Source organism: Geotrypetes seraphini, chromosome 3 (assembly GCF_902459505.1).
Source record: "Geotrypetes seraphini chromosome 3, aGeoSer1.1, whole genome shotgun sequence".
Taxonomy (NCBI): domain Eukaryota; kingdom Metazoa; phylum Chordata; class Amphibia; order Gymnophiona; family Dermophiidae; genus Geotrypetes; species Geotrypetes seraphini.
This window is the reverse complement of record NC_047086.1, coordinates 323,623,571-323,649,027: the sequence shown is the minus strand read 5'-3', so window position 1 is coordinate 323,649,027 and position 25,457 is coordinate 323,623,571. Positions and strand designations below refer to the sequence as shown.

General features: G+C 43.7%; 2 protein-coding genes across 3 annotated transcripts in view; one reads left to right on the top strand and one right to left on the bottom strand.

The window, feature by feature from the left end:
• Window positions 1-8,570: 8,570 nt before the first annotated feature.
• On the bottom strand, window positions 8,571-11,766 carry SMIM26 (small integral membrane protein 26). Its single transcript, XM_033937805.1, has 2 exons — window positions 11,490-11,766; window positions 8,571-8,915 (listed from the first exon to the last, which is right to left on the bottom strand). The coding sequence occupies exons 1-2, from the start codon at window positions 11,641-11,643 to the stop codon at window positions 8,722-8,724; spliced, it is 348 nt and encodes a 115-aa protein (XP_033793696.1). The 5' UTR covers window positions 11,644-11,766; the 3' UTR covers window positions 8,571-8,721.
• Window positions 11,767-11,791: 25 nt separating this feature from the next.
• SEC23B (SEC23 homolog B, COPII coat complex component) overlaps window positions 11,792-25,457 on the top strand; it is a 53,573-nt gene continuing 39,907 nt past the window's right edge. Inside the window, exons 1-5 of one of the 2 annotated variants that reach the window (XM_033937802.1) lie at window positions 11,792-12,037; window positions 13,529-13,566; window positions 18,981-19,216; window positions 22,770-22,827; window positions 23,930-24,016. In XM_033937802.1, coding sequence (XP_033793693.1) covers window positions 13,552-13,566; window positions 18,981-19,216; window positions 22,770-22,827; window positions 23,930-24,016 — 396 coding nt within the window. In that variant the 5' untranslated portion in view covers window positions 11,792-12,037; window positions 13,529-13,551. The remainder of the gene's footprint in view (window positions 12,038-13,528; window positions 13,567-18,980; window positions 19,217-22,769; window positions 22,828-23,929; window positions 24,017-25,457) is intronic. The other variant, XM_033937803.1, reaches the window with a different exon arrangement.

Below are 25,457 nucleotides of genomic sequence, written 5' to 3'. Positions count from 1 at the left end.
TGTGTCATAATTAATGTGGCACAAAGATGGGATAGATAATAAATGTTGGGTATTTGATCTAAGCCAGGGATCTTACTAGTAAACAGGGAATAAGAAGTCTGTTTATGAACTCAGAGGCATTGGTCATTTTAGTTTTAAAGACTAGAAGTTTATCCTTTAGTGTGCCAACTTACATCTGCTATTAACATAGCATAAGAATCTTGGCACCAAATTATACAATTGCCCTGTTTATGTGCACTATAAGAGATCTGTTTGACTTTTCACTCTCTATCTATATATATATATATATATAAAATCGGAGGTATGTATGTGTGTATGTGCCGCGATCACGCAAAAACTGCTTGACCGATTTGAACGAAACTTGGTATGCAGATTCCTCACTACCTGGGGTGATATGTTCTGGGGGTCTCGCGGCCCACCTGCACACATGGGCGGAGCTACAAACATAAAATCAGATTTCACCCATTCATGTCAATGGAAAAAATGTAAAAAGCTGCCATTCTCACAGTAATTCAAAAACGGCTTGACCGATTTGAACGAAACTTGGTATGCAGATCCCTCACTACCTGGGGTGATATGTTCTGGGGGTCTCGCGGCCCACCTGCACATGTGGGCGGAGCTACAAACAGTAAATCAGATTTCACCCATTCATGTCAATGGAAAAAATGTAAAAAGCTGCCATTCTCACAGTAATTCAAAAACGGCTTGACCGATTTGAACGAAACTTGGTATGCAGATCCCTCACTACCTGGGGTGATATGTTCTGGGGGTCTCGCAGCCCACCTTCACACGTGTGCGGAGCTGCAAACAGAAAATCAGATTTCACCCATTCAAGTCAATGGAAAAAATGTAAGAAGCTGTGGGACCGATTTGAACGAAATTTGGTATGCAGATCCCTCACTACCTGGGGTGATATGTTCTGGGGGTCTCGCGGCCCACCTGCACACGTGGGCGGAGCTACAAACAGAAAATCATATTTCACCCATTCAAGTCAATGGAAAAAATGTAAAAAGCTGTGGGACCGCTTTGAACGTAAATTGGTATGCAGATCCCTCACTACCTGGGGTGATATGTTCTGGGGGTCTCGCGGCCCACCTGCACACGTGGGCGGAGCTACAAACAGAAAATCAGATTTCACCCATTCAAGTCATTGGAAAAAATGTACAAAGCTGTGGGACCGATTTGAACGAAACTTGGTATGCAGATCCCTCACTACCTGGGGTGATATGTTCTGGGGGTCTCGCGGCCCACCTGCACACGTGGGCGGAGCTACAAACAGAAAATCAGATTTCACCCATTCAAGTCAATGGAAAAAATGTAAGAAGCTGTGGGACCGATTTGAACGAAACTTGGTATGCAGATCCCTCACTACCTGGGGTGATATGTTCTGGGGGTCTCGCGGCCCACCTGCACACGTGGGAAGGGTGGGTTCACCCAAGAATGTATATGTTCTTGCTGCTGGAGGTGAAACTAAAAATGTTGTTTATAATCAATTTTTGTGTTAGTTGAATTGTATTCATTTTGTCAAATATTTCACATTATACTTTGAATATTTTACTTTTTATAAAGCTGTAACAAAATTATTTCATTCACCACTATAAAGTATCTTTATTTAAATCCATTTACAGTGCTATTGCTATAATTAAATACCCGTGCAACGCCGGGGCATCAGCTAGTAAAATATAAAATTGCTTTGTATTTGAAGCTATGCTTATGCCAAACTCAGCAGCATGAAACATTCTGATAACTTATCACACTTACTTCCCAAAGAACATAAGATCTCATACAAAAAAATAAACGCTATCAAACAGGATACACCAATTAATCTCTAAACTGTTTCATTGTATTTTATTGAGAAGTTCCAACAATACAGTACAGGCCAGTATTTCCCAAGTCAGTCCTGGAGTACCCTCTTGCCAATCAGGTTTTCAGGATACCCAATGAATACGCAAGAGATCAATTTGCATACACTGCCTCCATTGAAAATCTCTTTCAAGCATATTAGAAACAATGACAGATAAAGGTCAAATGGCCCATCCAGTGGATATCCTGAAAACCTGATTGGCAACGGGGTACTCCAGGACTGATTTGGAAAACCCTGATATAGGCAATTCCTATCCATTTAATTCAAGAAGCACACTGACATTCGATGATACAACTGGGTGGATATTAATCCTATATAAACCTAGGCCATGATAGCACAGTTACTTATAGTAACAGGTGTTATCCAGGGACAGCAGGCAGCTATTCTCACATATGGGTGACATCATCGAAGGGAACCCGGATGTGGACGTCTCACAAGCAGACTTGCTTGAAGAAACTCGAAGTTTCGAATTGCCCGCACCACGCATGCGCAAGTGCCTTCCCACCCAGCGCAGAGCGCGTCTCCTCAGTTCAGATAGCTAGCAGAGAAGCCAACCAGGGGAGGTGGGTGGGTTGTGAGAATAGCTGCCTGCTGTCACTGGATAACATCTGTTACGGTAAGTAACTGTGCTTTATCCCAGGACAAGCGGGCAGGTATTCTCACATATGGGTGACCTCCAAGCTAACCAGAATGGGATGGTAGGAGTGTTGGCAATTTAGGAGAATAAATTTTGTAATACTGTTTGGCCAAACTGTCCATCCCGTCTGGAGAAAGTATCCAGACAATAGTGAGAAGTGAAGGTATGAACTGAGGACCAAGTAGCAGCCTTACAAATGTCCTCAATAGGTGTAGATCTGAGGATAGCTTGCCATAGCTCTGACTTTATGGGCTGTGACTTTACTGTGAAAGGGTAATACAGCCTGGGCATAGCAGAAAGAGATACAAGCCGCCATCCAATTGGAGATGGTACGCTTAGAAATAGGATGTCCCAACTTATTTGGGTTGAAGGAAACAAAAAGTTGAGGAGCAGTTCTGTATGGTTTGGTGCGTTCCAAGTAGAAGGCCAAAGCACGTTTACAGTTCAGAGTATGAAGAGCTGATTATCCAGGATGAGAATGAGGCTTTGGAAAAAACACTGGAAGTACGATGGATTGGTTGAGATGAAATTCCGAGACCACATTAGGCAAGAATTTAGGGGGAGTACGAAGAACCACTTTGTCATGATGGAACACCGTGAATGGTGGGTCAGCAACTAAAGCTTGCAGCTCACTGACTCGTTGAGCAGAAGTGAGGGCAATGAGAAACACCACTTTCCAAGTGAGATACTTCAGATGAGCCTTATCAGTTGGTTCAAATGGAGGCTTCATGAGTTGAGTAAGGACAACATTGAGGTCCCAAACCACAGGAGGCGGTTTGAGAGGAGGATTGACATTGAAAAGTCTTTTCATGAATCTGGAAACCACCGGATGAGCAGAGAGGGGTTTCCCTTCAATAGGCTTATGGAAAGCCGCAATTGCACTGAGATGGACTCGGATAGATGTAGACTTGAGGCCAGAATTGGATAAGTGCAAAAGATAGTCCAAACCAGAAGATAAGGAGGAATGCTGAGGTGCCTTATGATGAGAAAAACACCATGTGGAAAATCTAGTCCATTTTTGGTGGTAGCATTGTCTAGTGGTGAGCTTTATAGAAGCCTCTAAAACGCCTCTTACAGACTGAGAAAACTGAAGAGGGGTTATGTTGAGAGGTACCAAGCTGTCAGGTGTAGAGACTGCAGGTTGGGATGAAGCAGAGATCCTTGACTCTGTATAAGCAGAGAAGGAAAAACTGGTAAAAGGTATGGCTCCCTGCTGCTGAGTTGAAGTAGAAGGGAGTACCAAGGTTGTTTCGGCTACCGAGGAGCAATCAGATTCATGGTGGCATGATCATTCTTCAACTTGACCAGAATCTTGAGAATGAGAGGGAATGGAGGGAATGCGTAGAGGAAGAGATTCGTCTATTCCAGAAGAAAAGCATCTGCCTTGAGGCGATGAAGAGAGTATATCCTGGAGCAGAACTGAGGCAGTTTGTAGTTGTGGGGAGCCGCAAAGAGGTCTATCTGAGGCATTCCCCACTGTGAAAAAATGTGATGAAGAGGCGAAGAATGGAGTGTCCATTCGTGAGGTTGCAGTAGACGACTCAAGTTGTCCACCAAGCAATTCTTTGCCCCTTTAAGAAGGGGCAGCTTTGAAGAAGGTATTGTGGCGGATTGCCCAGTCCCAAACCTCCAGAGCTTCTTGATAAAGGGAGGCAGACCCTGTCCCTCCCTGTTTGTTGACATAATACATGGCGACTTGGTTGTCCGTCTGAATGAGGACTACTTGGTCGTGAAGCAGATGTTGAAAAGCATGGAGAGCTTTGAGGATTGCTCTGAGTTCCAACTGATTGATATGACACTGACAATCCGTACTGGTCCAGAGGCCTTGAGTACGGAGACCGTCGAGATGAGCGCCCCAAGCGTAGGTCGAAGAGTCTGTCGTGAGGACCTGATGAGGGGGCATTTGAAAAAGAAAACCTCTGGAAAGATTGGAAGAGAGCATCCACCAACGGAGAGATTGCTTCAAAGAAGGAGTGACTGTGATGTGGCGAGAAAGAGGATCGCAAATCTGCATCCATTGGGATGCCAGGGTCCACTGAGGAATTCTGAGGTGAAGTCTGGCAAAAGGAGTCACGTGTACTGTGGAGGCCATGTGACCTAGGAGTACCATCATGTATCTCGCTGAGATGGAAGATCGGGAAGACACTATATTACAAAGTTGAAGTAGAGCTTTCAGACGTTGCTGTGGAAGGAATGCTCTGAGTTGGACAGTGTCCAGAACAGCTCCAATGAATTGTAGAGTCTGTGAGGGTTGAAGCTGAGATTTGGGAAAATTGATCTGAAATCCCAAACTTTGTAGGAACCAGGTAGTCTGTTGGGTCGCTACAATAACCCCTTGAGACGTGGAATCCTTGATGAGCCAGTCATCAAGGTAGGGAAACACCTGAATACCATGATTCTTTAGAGCTGCTGCTACCACTACCAGGCACTTGGTGAACACTCTGGGAGATGAGGCCAGGCCGAATGGTAGTACTCTGTATTGATAATGCAGATTCCCCACCCAAAATCTGAGGTACTGACAGGAGGCCGGATGAATGGGAATTTGATTGTAGGCCTCCTTGAGATCCAGAGAGCATAACCAGTCGTTGCTCGAGAAGGGGATAAAGGGATGCCAGGGACAACATTCAAAACTTTTCTTTAGACTAGAAATTTGTTGAGAGCCCTGAGATCCAAAATGGGACGCAGATCGCCCGTCTTCTTCGGAACAAGGAAGTAACGGGACTAAAACCCCGTTTTGCTGCTCCAAGGGAACTGGTTCGATGGCATGGAGACGAAGCAGAGCTTGAGCTTCCTGAAGAAGAAGGGCGGTCTGGAATGGATTGGAAGGATACTCTCTTGGAGGAAGCTCTGGTGGAACCTGAGTGAAATGAAGAGAGTATCCTTCTCTGAGGATGGTAAGCACCCAGAGGTCGGAAGTAATTGACGTCCATCGGTCGTAAAAATGATGGAGATGACCTCCTATAAGGGGAAAATGAGAGAGTCAGAACGGTGGAGGTTATGCTCTGTTTTAAACAGTCAAAAAGGCTAAGAAGCCTTAGATGCAGCAGAAGGTTGGGGTTTTTGCTGCTTCTGAGATTGCTGTTTCTTAAGAGGAGAGCGAGTGTATGGAGCCGGCTTTGGAGCATAATGCCGTTGATAGATAAGAGCAGGGCGTGCAGGCTTGGCAGGAGCTGGCTTTGGCTTAGGTCTGACAATCGAAGTAAAAGATTTTTCATGGTCAGATAATTTCTTGGTGGCTGCCTCGATAGATTCATCACAGAGGTCATTGCCCTCACAAGGAATTTTAGCTAAGCGGTCTTGAAGATTAGGGTCCATGTCAATGGTACGAAGCCAGGCATAGCCACAGAGCAAGCAGCTGCTCGAGCAGACAACTCGAATGCATCATAAGATGACTGGAGGAGATGCAACTGGAGTTGAGACAAAGAAGCAATAACCTCTTGAAATTCAAAGTGCATTTGAGTATCCAGATAATGCAAGAACTTTGGCAATAAAGAAATAAGAAATTCAAAATAAGTGATGAATTGAAAATTATAATTGAGGAAATCATAGCATTTTGACAGATGCAACGTCCGAATTTGTCCATAGTTTTCCCTTCCCTTCCAGGAGGAACGGTGGCATAAACCTTGGAAGGATGGGACCTCTTTAAAGAGGACTCGACAAAGAGATAACTGCGAGTTGTCAAATCCTTTGCGATGCACAGTTTTATACCTAGAGTCCAATTTGCCTGGAACAGCTGGTATGGAAAAAGGTGTTTCCATGCTTCGACCAAAAGTCTGATTCAAAATCTTATGAAGTGGAAGCTTAAGAGACTCTGCCGGAGGTTGAGGAAGATGCATGACTTCTAGATACTCCTTAGAGTATTTGGAGCCAGTATCTAATTGAAGATCCAAGTCCACAGCCATCTGACGAAGGAAAGACGAGAAAGAGAGCTGATCTGCCAATGCTTTGCCTTGAGAAGGACTCGAGGACGTCGAGGCAGCCTGAGTCAAAGATGAAGCTTCGGCATCAAAGGAACCTGGTGACTTGGACGAGGCAATCGAAACCGTAATATCCTCGAAGTCCAGCATCGGAGACCTCGAATGAGGCGTTGGTGGTCTGGTCGAGGTTGGAGTAGATCAAGGCTTAGAGGAAGATGGCCTGTCTTGAGAAGAAGAACTATGCCTGGAAGGATGTCTCGAGGAAGGCCTCGAATGTCAGTGAGAACTGTGTCTGGAACCAGATCTCGAAGATCGAGGAGACTTCACCTCGGAGACAAGAGCAGACGATGCCATCGGATGAATAGGACTAGAGGCTGTAGATCGAAACTCCAGAAGCTTGGTGGAGGAACCTTGATGCACTCGCAAAGAATCTGCTCCTTGCTTCACGTGCTTGGATGCCAGACCAGACACTCGCAGAGACTCTGCTCCCTGCAAAGAGTGTATAAGTTCAGACTGGGGCAAAGGAAGCGGCTCGACCTCGCAGGAATCTGCTGAAAGCTCAGGCTGGATAAGAGGAAGCAGTTTGGGTCCCATGTTAGTAAGGAACTGAATAAACTGCTTCTCTAACATGGTCTGGAAAGAAGCCGGCAAGGATGGATCCGCGTCTGAAATCGGACCACCTGCCTTGGCTGGAGGTTCCTTCGAGGTAGTGTGAGTGTGCTTTGACCTGGGAGTCTTAGACACTTTAATCACCACCGGTGGAACCAACTGCTGAGCTATCTGACCTGAGGAAACAGAGGAAGATACAGCAGATGACGTCGAAGCAAGAGCCGCTGCAAACGACGAAGGTCTGATGAGGCTCGAGGTTGAAGCAGTAGGCACAGAAGGGGCCTCGGTAGAAGTCGATGCCGAAGATGCCTTCGAAGTCGAGGGATCAGTAGAAGACTCCATCTCGAAGAGCTTGTCCACCAAAATACAATGATGCTTGAAAGCACGAGGCTGAAGTGTTTGGCAAGGCAGGCACAACCTAGGATGATGTTTTGGCCCAAGGCACTTGAGGCAGCGTCCGTGAGGGTCGTAAGACAGATCATGCGCTGACATTTGCTACACCTCTTGAAGCCCTTGACAGGCCGGGACATAGGAGGAAAACTAGCTGCCGCAAGATCGAAGCCCTCAGGCTGCGGCCAAGCGGCCTGTCCCGAAAAACGAACTGAAGAAGAACAAATTTTTATTTTTTTTACTAAAAATAAAAGAAATAAAATAAGAACAGCGATTCATGAAGAAAAAAATACAAACCGCAGTTCAGAGAAGGCACAAAGGAACAAAGTTAAACGCAGAGAGTCAAAGACGGACTTCTCGGCTCCGCGGAAAACTGAGAACTGAGGAGACGTGCCCTGCGCTGGGCGGGAAGGCACTCGCCCATGCACAGTGCGGGCGACTCGAAACTTCGAGTTTCTTCAAGCAAGTCTGCTTGTGAGGCGTCCGCATCCGGGCTCCGTCGATGACATCATCCATATGTGAGAATACCTGCCTGCTTGTCCTGAGATAAAATATATTAACTTGTGTCTTTATACCTGAAGCAGATGACAGTATCAGGGGAAGACCATAAGAGGCTCACTATCAATGTGTTGCCCCTTTGGGAGCAATTGGGAACATGAAACTTTAGTTTTAAAGGCTGAGAGAATTGGGATTAATATTTCCCTATCCCCCCTCTGATAGGAAGGCAATATATTTTCTACTGCAGTGTTGATTTACGTAGTTATTGATTGCTACTGTATTTAAATTATACAATCTTTTTGATGTTATTGATATACTATTTCAATGTTTAAGATGCTTCAGCTCAATCAGGAAAAACACATGCACCTTTGTTTTCTCCATGTCTTAAATTACAGACATACAGATTACCAATTACTTCTTCTTAGTTGCTTTTGTGTACGATATCACGTCTCTCATTGAAGGTTATGTCACAGATACTCACCTGCAGAGTTATCACTGTAAATTGCTGCTAGGTATAGATTAAGCTCAGACAGCTTAGACTGAACAAAACCTCAAAGCACGTCAAATAAGTGAAGATTTCACAAAAGAGCCTCAGGCCTCATGAAACAACTTCTATTTCCTGTGGGATTAATCAATGTTCTGAGAAAGGGAAACCTCCAGTCTAAAACTCTGATTTTTATTTCACTTTAAGTGGTACAAATCTGTAGCATTTGGCATAAAATCTGAACTTCACAGCACACACCTGTGTAGAGCAAGTCCATTTCACCCTGTAAATTAGCTCTCAGCCACAAACAGAAAACTACCAGTCATTTCTCTGAAGTGTCACTCTTAGGTGCTGCGTCCGAGGCATTGCTCAGATGTGATATGAAGTTGTATAGTCTAGTTGTATAAGGTACAAAGTTTTCTTTGTATGTTACAGTCTGTGTCATATAAAAGCCCGTTCTTTCTTCTTCAGGTGTCGGTTGAAAATGAATATCATTTTCGAGTTCTTCTGTCTTATCTAAGAACAAAGGACATAAATGACAACTTCATTTTCTTGCACTGGATAACTTTGGTTTATAAAAGAAACAGACTGTAATAAGACAAATGCACCAGATACCAAGGGCCTGATTCTATATAGGACACCCAGTCTCAGCAGCCGCCTAAGCGGCTTTTGAGAATCCCACACGGGAGTCCTATATAGAATCGTGTCTGTCCAAACCCCGTCTAAACCCACCTTACCACCACCCCGATTATCTAACCGGCATCTATAGCACAGGCACCTGTTAGAGAATCGTGTTGCTGCTGAGCTGATCACAGCAAAGGAATCTCCCTGCATTAATCAGCTCAGCGGCAACTGCAATGGCAGGGAAGCCCTGAAACACATACCCCCCACGAAGTCGGGCAGTAGGAGGGATGCCCACTCCCTCCTGCCACTCTTCCCCCAAGCATCTGCCAGCAGGAGGAGTGCCCAATTCCTCCTGCCAGAACCCCCCTGAAACACCCACCCACAATAGGCAGGAGGGATGCCCACTCCCCCCTGCCAGAACACCCCATGAAACACCACTCTACCTGGCGACTGACCAACCACTCCTCCACCACCGACCCCCCCCCCCACACACACACACATACACACACACCACGCGATCCACCTAAAAGGGAAAACCCCACCCAATTCCTTGTAAACAAAAGGTCTAGTTGGAGGGAGGCCCACCACTGGAAAATGACGGGCCTTCTCCTTCCTAGTGCCTTCTGGAATGTACCGGGAAGAAGACAAGGCCCTGATTGGCTCAAATGCATAAGGTCCCTCCCAGTGGCCTTAAGCTCACTCAAGGCCAATTTCGGGCGAAACCACGCACACGCATAGCCTTGGGTAAGTTTAAGCATCCCTACACGTCTCCCTCAACCATGACAGATACCTATGGTATAGGCGGCCCGCCTCGGGGTGTTTTTTGTTTTTTTTAAACATGCATCCTGATTGGCTGGTTAGACAGCGATAGGATGCCTACTGCCACCTTCAATTGGGACGCTGTTTATAGAATAATGCCCCCAAATGTATTTGGTATAAAGAGAGCTTATTATAATAAAATTAAATTCCTATGATAAATACACTGTACTCAAGAACTGGCATATTTTAAAACAACAAACTATTGTTACAGCAAGAAAACCATCACATTCCTGCTTTTCTGCATGGAAGCCCAATTAATACAAATTGTTACTAGCAAATGTTTCTTATTTCTGTGCAAATACAACTGAAATAGTGTTTCGTGCTAGTTTTTACAAGTTTTCAATTTAATACTGAAATTTATCCAAGTGCTGTTCATATAAGCCAAGGGAAAATTATTTCTGAAGAGCAGGCTAAGTCCTGCCTCTGGTGACCATCTGGATTATTCGGCACTCAGACTGCTTAATTAGGAGGAAATGGATCTTTCTATTTCTTTAGTGCTGTGCTACATGGAAGGTGTTGCTTCTTGGGATTTTGGTGTTATGTTCATCATTTTTGGTCAGTTATGCATTTTGCATTTGTGATGTGTGTGACCAAGGTATTCTGTTAGGATGAATTTTCTACATAGCATTCAGTTTCCTTGATAATGGAGGGATTATTGTGAGGAGACATGATTTTGTTCTATTTCTATATTTGTGATTTATAAAATAACAATTGTACAGAATATTGTTTCTTTTTATACTTTACTATAAAATCATAACTATTCAAAGCTTGTGCGGATGGGATCAGAGAGTTGATGGGGGACAAATTGTTTTCCCATGTCATTCTCTGAGTCTAGACAGTACCAAGCAAACTTCTATGGTCTATTACCCAAAAATATTAAAGAAAAAGACAATTTTAGCCATGAATGTATAATGCGCTTGACTATTGGGCAGACTGGATGAACCATTCAAGTCTTTATCTGCTATCATTTACTATGTAACAGCTGTGCTTACCATGAAACTCCTGTGCACATGCAACAGGCAAAATAGAGTTGAAGCACATCAGCATCCTTCCTGTGCATCATGAAATATAAGCAGTCCCACCACCCCACCTCCCAAAAAATTGTTTAAATCCCATAAGAGGCTCACATCAAAGCACAGGAAGACAGGAAGCACCTTCACCTACCCATGGCTTTGCTCTCAGACTTTACATATTTTTTCTCACTTTTAGCACTACAAACTGCATGGGCTTCTTTCCCCTTTCACAAGAAGTCCGAAAATGGCAATTTCATGTGATAAATGCAGAAGTAATCCTTTCCTCAAAACCAGAATGCCATCCCTGATTTTGGCGTTATGGCCAACATTAGTTTCTGCGCTAACTTGTGAGCATTTGGAGTGAATATATAATCACCTGATTTGAAACCATTTCATTGCATTTAAATATGATTTGCGCTGATCCGTGCACAGATTATCAGGCGCCCGACCTGCAAAGGCTTTGTACATGCTGCACAGATTTAACATGCATGCAGTTCCAGCGCTAATTTTACTGCCAGCGTTAGGTTTTAAGCATCTAGACCTTTTTCTTTCATTCAGACATCCGCACTATAAATGAACTTGAACAGTGTTTTTAAAAATACATAAGACCCTCCCCCAATCCACCTTCACACACCTTGGGCTTCAACAGCGTCAGGCCCGGCCTCCGGGTTCTCCCGTTTTCTTTTAATTTGGAAGTAGCCAAAAGTACCCAGCATGCTCCAGATGCCGATAGCATAAATCAGCGAGACGCGCGTATTCCATTTAGCCACATCCCGGGGAGACACCATGATTCCGAAGGGCACAATTCGGAAAGCTACGCCGCCATCTTAGCGAGAGGCAAACCTTCACGTACGTAAAGACGTGCTTATGTCACAGGCCGAGCAGATCCCGGATCCTTCGTTATTGACTTATTGACATGCAGTCCGGAAGCGCTCACTCAAGATGGCTTGAGGGGCAATGTGAAGGGAGACGTCACGCCAAAGCACGCCTCCTTGCTGACGTTACGACGCTGCATTGGTCCACGGCCCTTAACTTGGCGGGGAGTCCCAGCGTGACGTCAAGGGCGGCTTTTGCTGAGGTGTACTTGCTGTTGGTACTGTCAGTACGAACCGGAACTGGGTTTCGGGCATCTGCTACCCCTGAGGAAGGAGGACAGCGATTCTTTGGGCAGCTGGTGCTGAGGTAAGTGATTTAAGATGCAATCGGAGGAGGGTTTGTTCGGCTTCCTGGTGGTTGGGGACTAAAGTATTGATCACTGTTTTTATTCCTGGCTTTCCCACGCGCAGCAGGTTGTATTGAGATTCTTGTACACCTGCGAGGTTGAGTAGCTCTAAGATGTGGTATCTAATTTCATATAGCCTCGGAAGGGATTTTGGAGAACTTGCTATGCTGTTTCAGGAATCAGTCCTGGATAAAATAAGAGTGGTTGCTGTGTTGGATCAGGGCAAAGCAGTCAGTCTTTCAGCAACCTCTAAATCAGTGCATCTCAAATTGTGTGCCTCCTGAGATTCCAAGTGTGCCGCAGCACATTGAGGAGGAAGAGAGCCGCCTGCCAGCTGACTTCCCTACGTAGTACAGCGCCAGCACTGCCCGATTCGCCAAAGGCCTGCATGTTTCCCCCTTCTTTCTAGCGTCCTCCGGCTTCCCTCCTGGCCTACCGGTTTCACCTATAAAGCTAATAACAATAGCCTGCAGAGGATCGCCGGTAGGTAAAATGATTTTATTTTCAATATAGTGATTGAAATTTGTCAGTTTTGAGAATTTATATCTGCTATGTATATTGTGTGTATATGAAAAATGAATGGAAAAAATTGCATTACAATTAGTAAAGGGGGCGGGATCTGGGGAAGAGTTGGGTGGGTCTAGAGAGGTCAGTGTTTGGGGTACTCAGTTGATATTTGTTAGACTTAGCAGGTACTTAGCTTGAGAAACACTGCTGTAGGCAATCGGCTGGCGCCAGTGCCTCTCTGGCCCTCTTCCCTGCTGGCACCCCCTACTGGTGTCTTAGGGCCCATCTGAAAGGCCTCTGCGCATGTGTGGACGTCGACGTGATGATGTCATCACGGCGATGTCCACACACTTCTGAGTGCCTCAAGCCGTGGCCACTACAAGTAGTGTGCCCTGGCTAGAGAGAGTTTGAGACACTGCTCTAAATCATTGTTTTATGTTGTATCATGGTTTGGGCATTTTCATGAGAGGTGAATTTAAAGAATCGATTTTAATTGCAAAGCTTTTTCCTTGTGTGACACTATTCTGGGTTGTTTTGGTATCTCCTCCTGGCTTATTTAACATTTCTAAAGCGCTTCTCAGCAAGGTGATATACCCAAATATGCGTGAATGTAACATGATTTGAATCCATCCCTCTAGTACAGTGGTTTCCAACGTGTGGCCCTCAAAGTCCTCCATTACAGCCCTCAAACTTGACTGAAATGCTCTTCAGATCCTGAAAATGCCTTAATTTCAATCTTACCCACTTGATATAGTATGAGGGGGGTGATAAAAAAGTTCTCAGCCCAACCATGAAGGGAATTACGTTATTCCACATCTTGTCTGAAGTTTCTTTCTGTAACCCTTCCAAAAAAATACTCTGATGTCTGGTCACTGAAATACTGCTCCACTGCTGCAATCACCTCCAAATCTCTCACATTGTCGCCCTTTCAAATTCTTTTTAAGGTTTGGAAACAGAAAATAGTCAGATGGAGCAAGATTTGGTGAGTAGGGTCTATGCCAGTGTCTCTCAAGCATTTTTGAGCTCCTGCACACTAAACAGAGCAAATGTTTTTGGCAGCACATTATAATTGAAATGATACATTTGTAAAAGCAACAAAAAATTAAATTTGAAAGTTATTTAAAGCTCTTTAAGCTTTGTATGGGTAATTGCAACAATGGTGAAATTGAAGAAGCTAGAATAGAATTGCCAATCAATGCGGTGGATGCGCTTGTTTTTGGGTGTAAATTAACTCAAAAGCACGGCTCGATAGTCAACAAACACACATTTCATCAGCCTCTTTTTTTCAATTTAATTTTCTGTCAGAGCTGAAAATCCAAGTTTACAAAGATAAGAAGATCCAAATGGTAACAAAGCCTTGATTGCTTTGTTGCTCAAGTTAGGATAACTACTGCATAAAAAATAAAACTACTTGCCGTTACTTTTCAAGAACCAATCACTTCAAAGAATATTGCTTGTCTGTGCGGTTTGTATCCTTACACACACAGACGCTCATAACATTGACAGACTCTTGTGTATGTGACATACATTTCATCTAATCTAGTGTATACTTATGAAGGGAATTTTTAAAAATACAGTAAAATTCTGGGATCTCTCATGGCACACCTGCAATCTTTTCAGGGCACACCTCTATGCCGAGGCACACAGTTTGAGAGACACTGGTCTATGCAGTGGCGTAGCGAGGGTGAGAGATACCCGAGGTGGTAGCGCCCCCCACCTCCACATGCTCCTTCCACACCCCCTCCTGCCGAGCATGCATTGCTTCCCTTCCCCATACCTCTGCAACATTCCTGGAGCGAGCAACAACCCCCAAGCTGCTGTCGTGCCAACATCAGCTCTTCCTCTGACGTCACTTCCTAGGGTTGGTAGTCTGATTTCAAAACTTTCAGAGTGATAGCCTTGTTGGCAATGGAGACCTGCTATTTTGAACTGGCCCAGAGTTAGCTTGGGTGGGTCCTCCTCCCTCCCTCCCCCAACTTTCCTCTCCTGCATCCAGCTTCTTTCGCTCTTTGTTCTAGAGCTGTACCGAATATTTGTATTCGATTTGATTCTGTCCTGAATCGTGCCTCAAATGCATTATTTGTATTCAGCCAAAAAGTGTTTTAAATTTTGAATACAAATAATCTAGGGCTGTACTGTGCTAAACTACTGAAATAAAAACTTGATCTCTGATTTCAAGTTATGTTAAAGCTCAATGCCCATTATTCGTGTTTGGTATTCATAGTCAGCTGAATAATATTTTTCATTATTCATATTTGGCCAAATAGTATGTAAGAATAGCCATAGTAGGTCATACCTATGGTCCATCTAGCCCAGTATCCTGTTGCCATCAAAGGCTAATCTGGGTTACAAGTACCTGACCAAAACCCAAGTAGTAGCAATATTCCATGGTACTGATCCCAAGGTAAGCAGTGGCTTCCCCCATTTCTGTCTCAATAGCAGATTATGAACTATTCCTTCAGGAACTTGTTCAAGCTTTTTTTATGTGTAAATATTTTTATTAATTTTTGCAAAATAAACAATAAAACAGTGCAAACACAGTATACAGGATCTATAACATGATATCTTCCCCCCTCCCCTTCCCCATCCCCAACACCCCAGCACCCCTCAACCCCAACCTCCCACAAGAACGAAGATCCATCCTCCAACAGTCAAATAATTTACGGGTTTAACAGGTTACTACGAGCTTTATGAGTCAATGTAAGCCAAAATGTTTCCCAAACTGAACTAAATACACGGCCCTTAGGAGTGTCCAAGGAAGTCAAGGACATGCGCTCCATAGATGCTTGACGAAGCATGAGCGTACGCCAAAGGGACACTGTTGGTGGGTCCGATACAATCCAGCAATGTAATATTGTTTTCTTTCCCAAAAGGAAGGTCCGGGCCAAAAAACCCCGGAAGCCCTTAGGGGACACCCGGGGGATAGATTCCATCGTAAACAGCAATTCCGGACAGTTAACATAGCCATGGTGCCACATTGAGGCTATATGCTGCTGCAATTGTGTCCAAAAGCCCTGAATCAATGGACAAGCCCAAAATTGGTGGCCCAGGGTTGCTCTGGGTTGCGCACATTTGAGACACGTATCTGTTGGGCTAAGTTTTGCACGATAAAGGTATGTTGGTGACCTGTAAAGACGCAGATAGAATTTATAGTTCAGTTCGATGAGGGTCACATGAGGAGTGAGGGTATAGATATTTTTGAGACCCTGCTTAATGTGGAATCCAGTCACCTCACAGGGCAAGTCCCCGGACCAGCGGGCTGCATAAGAGTCATAAGAAATAGACCCCAGACTCTCGCGCAGGAAACGTAAGTGGTATTTCAAAGGAATCTGGGTCTGTGTAGATAAACATAACGCTTCCGAAATAGTCTCCTGAATTTGATTAGTGAGCCCCGCTGAAGGGAGAGATCGAATATATGATGTCATCTGAGCATACGCCAACCAGTCCCGAAGTTTCCAATGATACTCAGTCTGCATCACCGTGAATGACGGTACCATACCCTGTGCTGTTACCACCTGAAATATATATTGCAAGTTCGATGTTCTCCACACCGAAATGGGAAACTTGGATGTCCCAGGTGGAAAGTCTTTATTGCCCAAAAAAGGCAGGTAAGCCGTGGCTGTAGGGTTAATCTGTAAAGTGTTACATAAGCGCCTCCACACTTGACGTAGAGGTTTAAAAAGCAAATCACCAACTGGTGGAGGCCCCCCAGGAAGATGTAAAGTGTGCAACAAATAACTAAAATGGTATGGGGTACAGAGAGCAAGTTCAGAGGCAGTAGCCAAAAAATGGCAAGTGCCCCGGAACCAATCATTTAAGTGCCTCATTTGGCAAGCCTGAGAGAACATTCGAAGGCTGTGAAGTCCCAGCCCTCCCTACGCCTTAGGAAGCATCAGAATGGACAATGAAATCCTAGCCCTTTTACCATTCCACAAATAAGAAGTCAAGTATTTCCCCACCTCTTTTTCGTGCTTGGAGGACAACAAAAGAGGGAGCATTTGAAAAATATAAAGCCATTGAGGCAACAACACCATATTATATAAAGCAATTTTACCCATCAAAGATATAGGAAAGTCCCTCCAAACAGATAATTTCTGCTGTGTGAGAGTCAGGAGTGGCTGGACATTCAATGAATATAAACTAGTGAGATCCATAGGTATTTTAATTCCCAGGTATGTCAGGTGAGTTGTAGCCCATTGCAATGGAAAGGTCCCCCTCCACCTAGCAGGAATTTCTCAAAACAGAGGGAGTACCAAGGATTTTTGAAAATTGAGTATCAATCCAGAATATAAACTGAATTCGTCTAAGATGGCTAATGCTCTTGTCAGGGAAACCTGTGGGTCAGACAATGCCAATAACATATCAGCAAATGCCAAAACACGTAATTGAGAGTCCCCCTCCGGTAGGCCCCTTATACCATCGTCCCTCTGCAGTGTACGCAGAAAGGGATCCAGATAGAGCAAAAACAACAGGGGAGAGAGAGGACTACCTTGTCTCGTCCCCCGCGCTATCTTAAAAGATGGCGTCCTCGTCCCATTCACTAATATGCTAGCCGTGGGTGACGTATATAATAAGTGAATCATGTCAGAAAACCAACCTGTGATACCCATATAAGAGAGTACGTCAAAAAGGTATTTCCAATTGACCTGGTCAAAAGCTTTAGCCGCATCTAGGCTAACCAGTATGCCATCCGTTCGTGTTACTTGGGCTCTGTGCATTGCCGTCAATAATCTCCGGACATTGAGAACCGAGTGGCGTTGTTTGACAAAGCCTACCTGCTCTGGTATAATCAAGTGGGGAAGCAAGGCCGCTAGCCGATTGGCTAATACCTTATCCAAGATTTTAATGTCCACATTAATGAGCAAAATGGGCCGATATGATTCTATGTCCGTTTTCAAACTTTTTTTAAAACCAGCTGCACTAACCACTATTTGGTATAGCTCTACTTCTGTTCCCTCGCAACCCCTCTGCCCCTGGTCTCATGCTTGCATATCTCCCCTGCCAGTGTACCAGCAACTCCGCACCCCAATCTTCCTCGTTGTACCTCTGAGGATTATTGGCAGCAGCAGTGATTTAATATTCACTTACTACCCTAGCCATACAGGCTTCTCTCTGCCACCTCCTGCCTGTAAGGAAGAGGAAGTGATGTCAGCAAGGGCAGGATGCGACAAAGAGAGAAGCCTGCGGGGCTGGGGCAGGTAGCGAATATGAATAATTGTTGTCACTAGTGACATCTCAAAGGTACACCAAGGAGGGATGGGGGATTCAGAAAGGAGGTAGATGCCAGGCTGGATGGAAGTGTCTCTGTGCTGTATTTGGCTCGGAATCCTGATTGTGTGGGGTGGAGTATGTTGTGATTCTCTAGGTAAGAGGCTAAAGTTTTGGCTACAAGACCTTCCATCAGTTTGATGTACAATGGGACTGAGGCAATGGGTCTGTAATTGGATGGTTGGTCTGTTGCTCCTTTAGGGTCCTTTAATATTAGAGTTATTATGATTTCGTTGAGCTCTTGTGGGAAATAACCATATGTGGAGCTGTTGCCTTTTCAGCTTATTTGGCCACCTTAAGATCATCACATACTACTATATCCAAGTCTTGCTCCTCTTTTATACACTATGTTGAATGCTAAAATTGAAAAGCAACTAAAAGCAACCTACTTGTCCAGCTTGTCTGCCTTGACTTGATTGTAAGCTCTTTTGAGCAGGGATCATCTTCTGTGTTTTGATGTACAGTGCTGCGTATATCTAGTAGTACTATTGAAATGATTAGTAGTAGTTCTGTGGCATTCAGTTCTTCTGTCAGGTTGGGTTGTGTCACAGATGTGGTTGGGGGAATAAGGAGGACTTTCTCTAAAGCAGTGCTGTGGGACTCAGCTTTGGTGGAGATTCTATGCAGCAATCACATTTGTATTACCTACGCAGATGTCTTAAGACAGTGGGAAAGAAGAAAGTCCTAAAGATAGAACAAAAAACAAAAAAAAAGCAACAGTTGAGTAAAATTCATAGCTTTTATGTCAGCTGTTAGGATTTACTTTATAGCATAGCAGCACAGTCAGAGTCTGATTGCTCTCTTTCCTTCCTCCATTGCATTTCTCCTCTCCCTTTTATCCTGATCTCTCTGTCCTTTCAAACCTGGACTTCCCCTGCTTTTTTATCAATATTTTTGTGATTTGTTTTCCCAATCTCTCCTCTTGGGCCTAGTTTACTGCGCTTTTTACCTGTTACCATGGTGACTTGCTCAGTCACTGAATCTTGACAAAATTGGTGGATTATTTTTTTTTTCCTGGAATGTCATTCCCCATTTGTTTTGTGATGGGGACCTGTTTTCAGTGCTTTGTTTCAGTGTTGTTTAGTTAGGTGTAAAAATAATTAATTTGGTATTGATTTCTTCCATCAGAAGCCCTGTGTTTTCATGGCAACCTATTCGGAGTTCATCCAGCAAAATGAGGAGCGAGATGGGGTACGTTTCAGCTGGAATGTGTGGCCCTCCAGCCGTCTGGAAGCAACGAGGATGGTGGTTCCGTTGGGCTGCCTGTTCACACCTCTAAAAGAGCGACCAGACCTCCCTCCGGTGCAGTATGAACCAGTGCTGTGCAGCAGGCCAACCTGCAAAGCCATTCTCAATCCTCTGTGGTAAGTATTTCTCTTTTATTGTTCTGCACTGCCAGAATTGGATCTGCAGAAAGCATTCACTTACAATACATGCTACCCAATATTCAGACTGCGGAAGATAGCCAGCTGTCTCCCGCGGTCCACATCGAAACTGGAAATTTCCAATCTAGATTTGGCAGGCAGAGACATAGCTGGCTAAGCTGATATTCAGCGGCTGGCTGGCTAAGTCCTAGCAGCCAAAGATAGATCTGCCTAAAAAACAGGTCTATCTGGTCGCTAAACTTAGTTGGTGAGCTGCTAACTGTTGACGATGACTGGCTATCCGCCAAACCAGAGATTGCTGGCATTTCTTCCACTGAATATGGATGGATAGCCGACTATGTGCTATTTAGCCAGCTGGCAGCTGTTCCTGACTGACTAAATAGCGCTAAATATTGGGCCCATGGTGTATACATGGGATAAATCTAGAATTAGACCTTAGAATTCTAAATTAACTATGTATTTTCATTATTGGGGCTATTTGCCTTCCAAGAAATGCAGTGTGTCTCTGTAACATGTAGGAATCAATAATCTCTGCTGCCTCTGAACAAAGCTTTGGTAAAATCCATACTGTGGGCCTTGGTGTTTATTTTGATTCAACAATGTGGGATTTCCAATTTAGTCTAGTTCAGGGGTAGGCAATTCCGGTTCTTGAGAGCCACAGGCAGGTCAGATTTTCAGGATATACACAATAAATATGCATGAGATAGAATTGCATCTCAAGAAGGCAGTGCATGCAACTCCATCTCATATATATTCATTGTGGATATCCTGAAAACCTGACTTGCTGTGGCTCTCGAGGACCGGAATTGCCCACCCCTGGTCTAGTTGAATATATAGAGAAAAACATTAGCAACTAAACTAAACTAAACCTTAGGTTTGTATACCGCGTCATCTCCGTAAGCGCAGAGTTCGGCACGGTTTACAGAGTTAAGAGGAAAGGAACTACAATAAGGGATAAAGGAAAGGGACTAAGAGGAAAGAGAGGGACAGAATACTGGAGAATGGGAGGTGATTAGATTTTTGCAAAGAGCCAAGTTTTCAAGTGTTTGCGGAAGGATTGGAAGGAGCTTGAGTTTCTGAGTGGGGATGAGAGGTTGTTCCAGAGTTCTGTGGTTCTAAAGGGGAGAGATGTTCCAAGTTTTCCTGCGCGGGATATACCTTTTATAGAGGGGAATGATAGTTTCAGTTTTTGGGAGGGTCTGGTGGAGTGTGGTTTTGAGGAATTCCAAAAGAGTGGGATAACGGGAGGAAGGACTGAAAAATATAAGATGAGACCTATTAGAGTAATGTAATACATTTTTAGACCACCTTCCCACAGTTAACACTGTCTTTCTCAGGTCAAAAAGAAATCAACAGGTTAAAGGGAAATATATCAAGAAAATACAAGTGAAATCATAAAATATGTTACAATACATTCTGCATTTCATTTTATTTTCTAACAGCCACTTTTTGCTCGTTCTGTTTTAGACTTGAAGAAGAATGTCAACCCACAGAAGGTAGTCTTGAAATGTATCCATTTAGGGCCGGATTCTGTATAGGACGCCCGATCTCAGAAGCCACCTAAGCGACTTTTGAGAATCGCACATGGGTGTTCTATATAGAATCGTGTCTGTCCGCATGGACAGACGCCTAAGCCCGACTAACCACCATGATTCTCTAACCGGTGTCTATGTCACAGGCGCTAGTTGCCGCTGAGCTGATCACGGCAATGGAATTTCCCTGCTGCAATCAGTTTAACGGCTGCACCAGAGTGACCCCCCCCCCCCCCCCCCGACATCCCCCGACAGGAGGGATGCCCAGTCCCTACTGCTGGAACCCACGAAACCACCCCCACCCCTGAATGTCCATGAGGGTTCCAGCAGGAGAGACTGGGCATACCTCCTGCCAGTCGTCTTTGCCGGGGGAACAAGCTCCCTGTCGCGATCGCTAAACTGATTGCAGCAGGGAGATTCCCTTGCTGTAATCAGCTCAGCGGCCGCGTCTATTTGAAATGTAGACCAGCATTTTGTTGGCTTACATTTCAGGCACCTATCACAACACTAAGAAGACACCTAGGACCATCTAAGCTCGCCTAAGGCCACTTCCGGATGAAACCATGCCTACCCTTTGGCGAGCTTTGGCGGCCCTATGCGCCTCCCTAGGCTCGCAAAAATGCCTACAATGTAGGTAATTCTCCTCAGGGGATTTTGCTTTTTTTTTAAACCGTGCATCCCGGTTGGCTGGTTAGATGCCTCCCGCTGCCTACAATCAGGACGCCGTTTATAGAATTTGCCCCTTAGAGCCTGATATAAAAAAAAAAAAAAAAGATGAGCACCTAAATTTGTGCCTATTTTCAGTCAAATTTAGGAGCATAACTTCTCTGTTGAAAATTCATCAATTTAGGAGCTTAAAAGTTAGTAAAGTTTTAAAGAGGCCAATTTATGAGCATAACTCTTAAAGTAAGGAGCATAAATCCTTTGAATATTGAACCCTTTGTTCTATGTTTAGTGGAGTTTCCTCAACACTTAAAAGACTAATGTCTCCACCGTCTCAATAATTGTTTAATTTTTAACTTTTAACGGGCTTCAGACATGCCATTTTTGTACGCCCACATTTTTTGGCGATACAAAATGTTCTTAGTGGCTATGGCTGTTGGCTTCTTCATTCGCCCATATTTTTTATATCAGATCAGAAAACTTTGACATCGGGATGGTCGGTTAAAACAAATAAAGGGGGATATTACCTTGAAAAAGCCTTATGGCGAAACATGTCGATGTGACAAGCCCCTACCCGATACTTGATCCTATTAAGGAACCAACAGATATTTAAGATAAGTTAAATTTCATATCAAAATATTTTTATTGCAAATATTTATGAGGGCACTATGCACTTTAAAAATGAAAAATTAAAGAAAATAATAATAATAAATATATAAAAAATATGGGCGAATGAAGAAGCCAACAGCCATAGCCACTAAGAACATTTTGTATCGCCAAAAAATGTGGGCGTACAAAAATGGCATGTCTGAAGCCCGTTAAAAGTTAAAAATTAAACAATTATTGAGACGGTGGAGACATTAGTCTTTTAAGTGTTGAGTATAGAGAGGTGACTAATGTAAAAAAGGAGACTGGGATGTTTACTCATATAGTGGAGTTTCCTCAACATATGTTTTTTTGTTTTCCATTTTACTCTTTCCTTAGTAGCTCTTGGTTTTATTATTCTTTTACGTGGTTTATACTTATGGGTTTTAATTCTTGATTTTATAATTATATTCTGGCTAGAGCTTTCTTGGAGATATGTGATTTATATAACATAAAAATGTAACAAACTTATATTTTGCTTCTATGCATTTTAGTTCATAGATCCTAAGAAACTAGATTTTGATTTTATGTGTCACAATTCTTTCATTAGCTGAGTGTTCTGACTATCACTTTCACCCCAAAATAAAGCAGATTTGATTTGGATGAGCAGGGTTTTTTTTTTTAATTTGAAATACAGATCTGGAAGCTGTTCAGTAGATGCAGGTTAACCCTGTTTTATGTTTCTTTTTCAGTCAAGTTGACTACAGAGCGAAGCTCTGGGCTTGCAACTTCTGTTTTCAGAGAAACCAGGTAGGTGACTATAATATAATATTCTTCTTCTAATCCCCCTCTTAATATAGTCCCAAACCAATAAACTATAATGTAATTCTGTAACAGGTACTCTCTATAAGCACTAGTTAGGGTGCTTATTTTAAGCTAGAGGCTGATCAAATTTCAGTTTCTGTTACTGTGCCAAAACCTGGCCCAGAATCCTTTTTTCTGCCTGGTTTCATCCAAATCTGACTTTGTGTTTTCAGTAGAAGCTGAAAATTTGTTCTTTGTCTTATTTATCTCCCTCTCTCCCCCCTCCCCTCTAAATAGGAGTTATCTTTTCCACCCCTCCTGTAGACACCCCCCTTGGGCCTATTTCACAATCCCTGGTGGTCTAGGGGTGTAGTCAGGATAGAAGTTGTCCCCAGTCACTCATATAGTGATAGCACTGGTCTGATTCTATACCTGCATCCCAGGACAAATTTTTTCATTGTGCCAAAGCAACTTTATACAGTACTACACCTTGTTGAAGGGAATCTGTTTTGGTTCTTCCATAGCAAAGTGATAACAGTAGATCCAAGGCAGAATTAAGCTTTTAGTGGGCCCTAAGCAAACAAGGGCACTGGGGTCCTCTTTATAATATAAATATATTTTAAAACCAACAGAGAAGGACCCTGTTCACCAACTCTGCTTGCTGAAAGGAGAACATTGCACAGGAGATGAGGAGAAGAGACAGACCTCTGTTGACAGTGATCAGTCTCATCTTCCTCCTTCCCTCTCGCCCTTCCTCCAGTACACACATTTCTTTGTCAGTAACTGACTTACGAAAAGGAAAAAGAAAAAACAAACCCCTTCCTTTGGAGCCACTAACCTAACATATCTAAACATTTGTGCTCTAGGCAGGCACCTAGTTTGCCTGTGCCTTAAGCCTACTCTGAGTAGATCACCTGACTTCTCACGTTCATCTGAATAACATATGCTGGGAGATCGCAGCACTAGTCACAACTGTCATCCTGTAGGGGGAGTGTTAGGGAATAGCCTCATTCTGATCACATACTCTCTAGAAGGCTTGCGATCACATTTTGTTCTACAGGTTTTATCAATTTGCCTGACAAGCTCTGATGTTCAATTCTCTCTTCAGTTTCCTCCAGCATATGCAGGTATAACGGAAGTGAATCAGCCCGCAGAGCTCATGCAGCAGTTCTCCACAATTGAATACATAGTGCAGGTAAGTTTTGTCTTGCGGTTGATACAAAATGCAAAAGGCTCAAGCCATGTTCCTTTCTGCATTGTATTTACCATAAGAACTTTGCTGTCTTAAGAAGATTAAAGAACGCCAACATGTCTTTCTTTTCTGTAAAAATAGCACCTGCAGATATACTGGAAATCAGATATAGTTCAGATGCAGTCTGCCTACTATCGTGTTGGATGTGTTAAGACAAATATAAAATGGGACAAATACATATAGAACCTGTTTTTGATCTAAAATAAGTCTCTCATTCTTTTTTTTCCCCCCCTCTAAAAACTGTGGAGTTAAGCTGGTCTGTTGGGTGCAATTTGGATACTACGGAGTTCATTTTCAAAGCACTTAGACGCACAAAGTACCATTGTAACTTATGGAACTTGTGTGTCTAATGCTTTGAAAATACGCCTCTATGGTGATATTTAAACAGGGGGATTGATTCTTACCACATTTAAATTTCCAGAAGGTGGGGGAGGTCAGGCCAACAATTTCCATGTGGATTCCCTTTCTTACTATAGAAATCCATGTTGGGTTTTGTTTTGGGGTTTTTTGGGGTTTTTTTTGGGGGGGGAGGGTTAGGTAGACATCAGCATTTAAAACTACCTGAAAGCATGCATAAATCCCTGCTTGACGGAGCAGCTGTAAAGGCCAAGATCTGAGCCTTCCCCTAGTCACATACCCCCCCATCCTTGATCTCCCATGCTAACCACACAAAACATGTGACTTATCCCCCCCTCCCACAATCTCAATTCTCATTTCTGGCCTTACCAGGGTCCCAGGTGTCTATTGGGAGCATAAATGATAGCTATTTGTTCCTGATATTACATCCCTTGTTAAAAAAAAAAAAAAGGCAAGATTACCTCTAGGGGTAGGGCTCTCGGGAGCCATTTTTGAACCTGGGCCATAATAGCAGGAATAAGTGGCATTGCTTCTGTTCCCTAGACACTAGATATCCCCGGTACCTCCAAGGTTAGAGCTAGAAGGGTTTGTGGGGTGGGGGATTGGAGAAGGTCTTTGGGAGGAGCTAAGCTGTCAGAATACATTGGGGAGAGGATCAGATATATTGTGTGATCACTAAGGATGGATCAAAGTTGTGGGTATGATGGGGGGGCACTGGTTCTACTGGTTCAGTCTATTCAACTGCAGTGGGAGCAGCAAATTTTAAAAAGCATATAAGGGGATTATTTGCAGCCTTTTCAAAATCACAGCTCCTGCATGCATGCATGTAGTCTTGTAGCTATTTTAGAAGAAGCTGTTCGTTTGGTAGAACTTGTAAAATATATACTATATTAATTCTGCACATACTGAACTGGGACATCTGAATTCCCCTCTCCCATTCACGTGTATGAACCAAACTCCATAGGTCTTGGTCTTTAGTTTTCAGTCAGACAATTTGGTGACCACACCAGCTTACTACTCATAGATC

Bases quoted from the DNA above. Each gene is read 5' to 3' on its own strand.
- SMIM26 (XM_033937805.1), bottom strand. From the start codon at position 11,643: ATGGTGTCTCCCCGGGATGTGGCTAAATGGAATACGCGCGTCTCGCTG. The intron at 8,916-11,489 runs GTGTGTGAAGGT...CTTTGTTCTTAG, and splicing joins TGACGCTGTTGAAGCCCAAG to ATAAGACAGAAGAACTCGAA.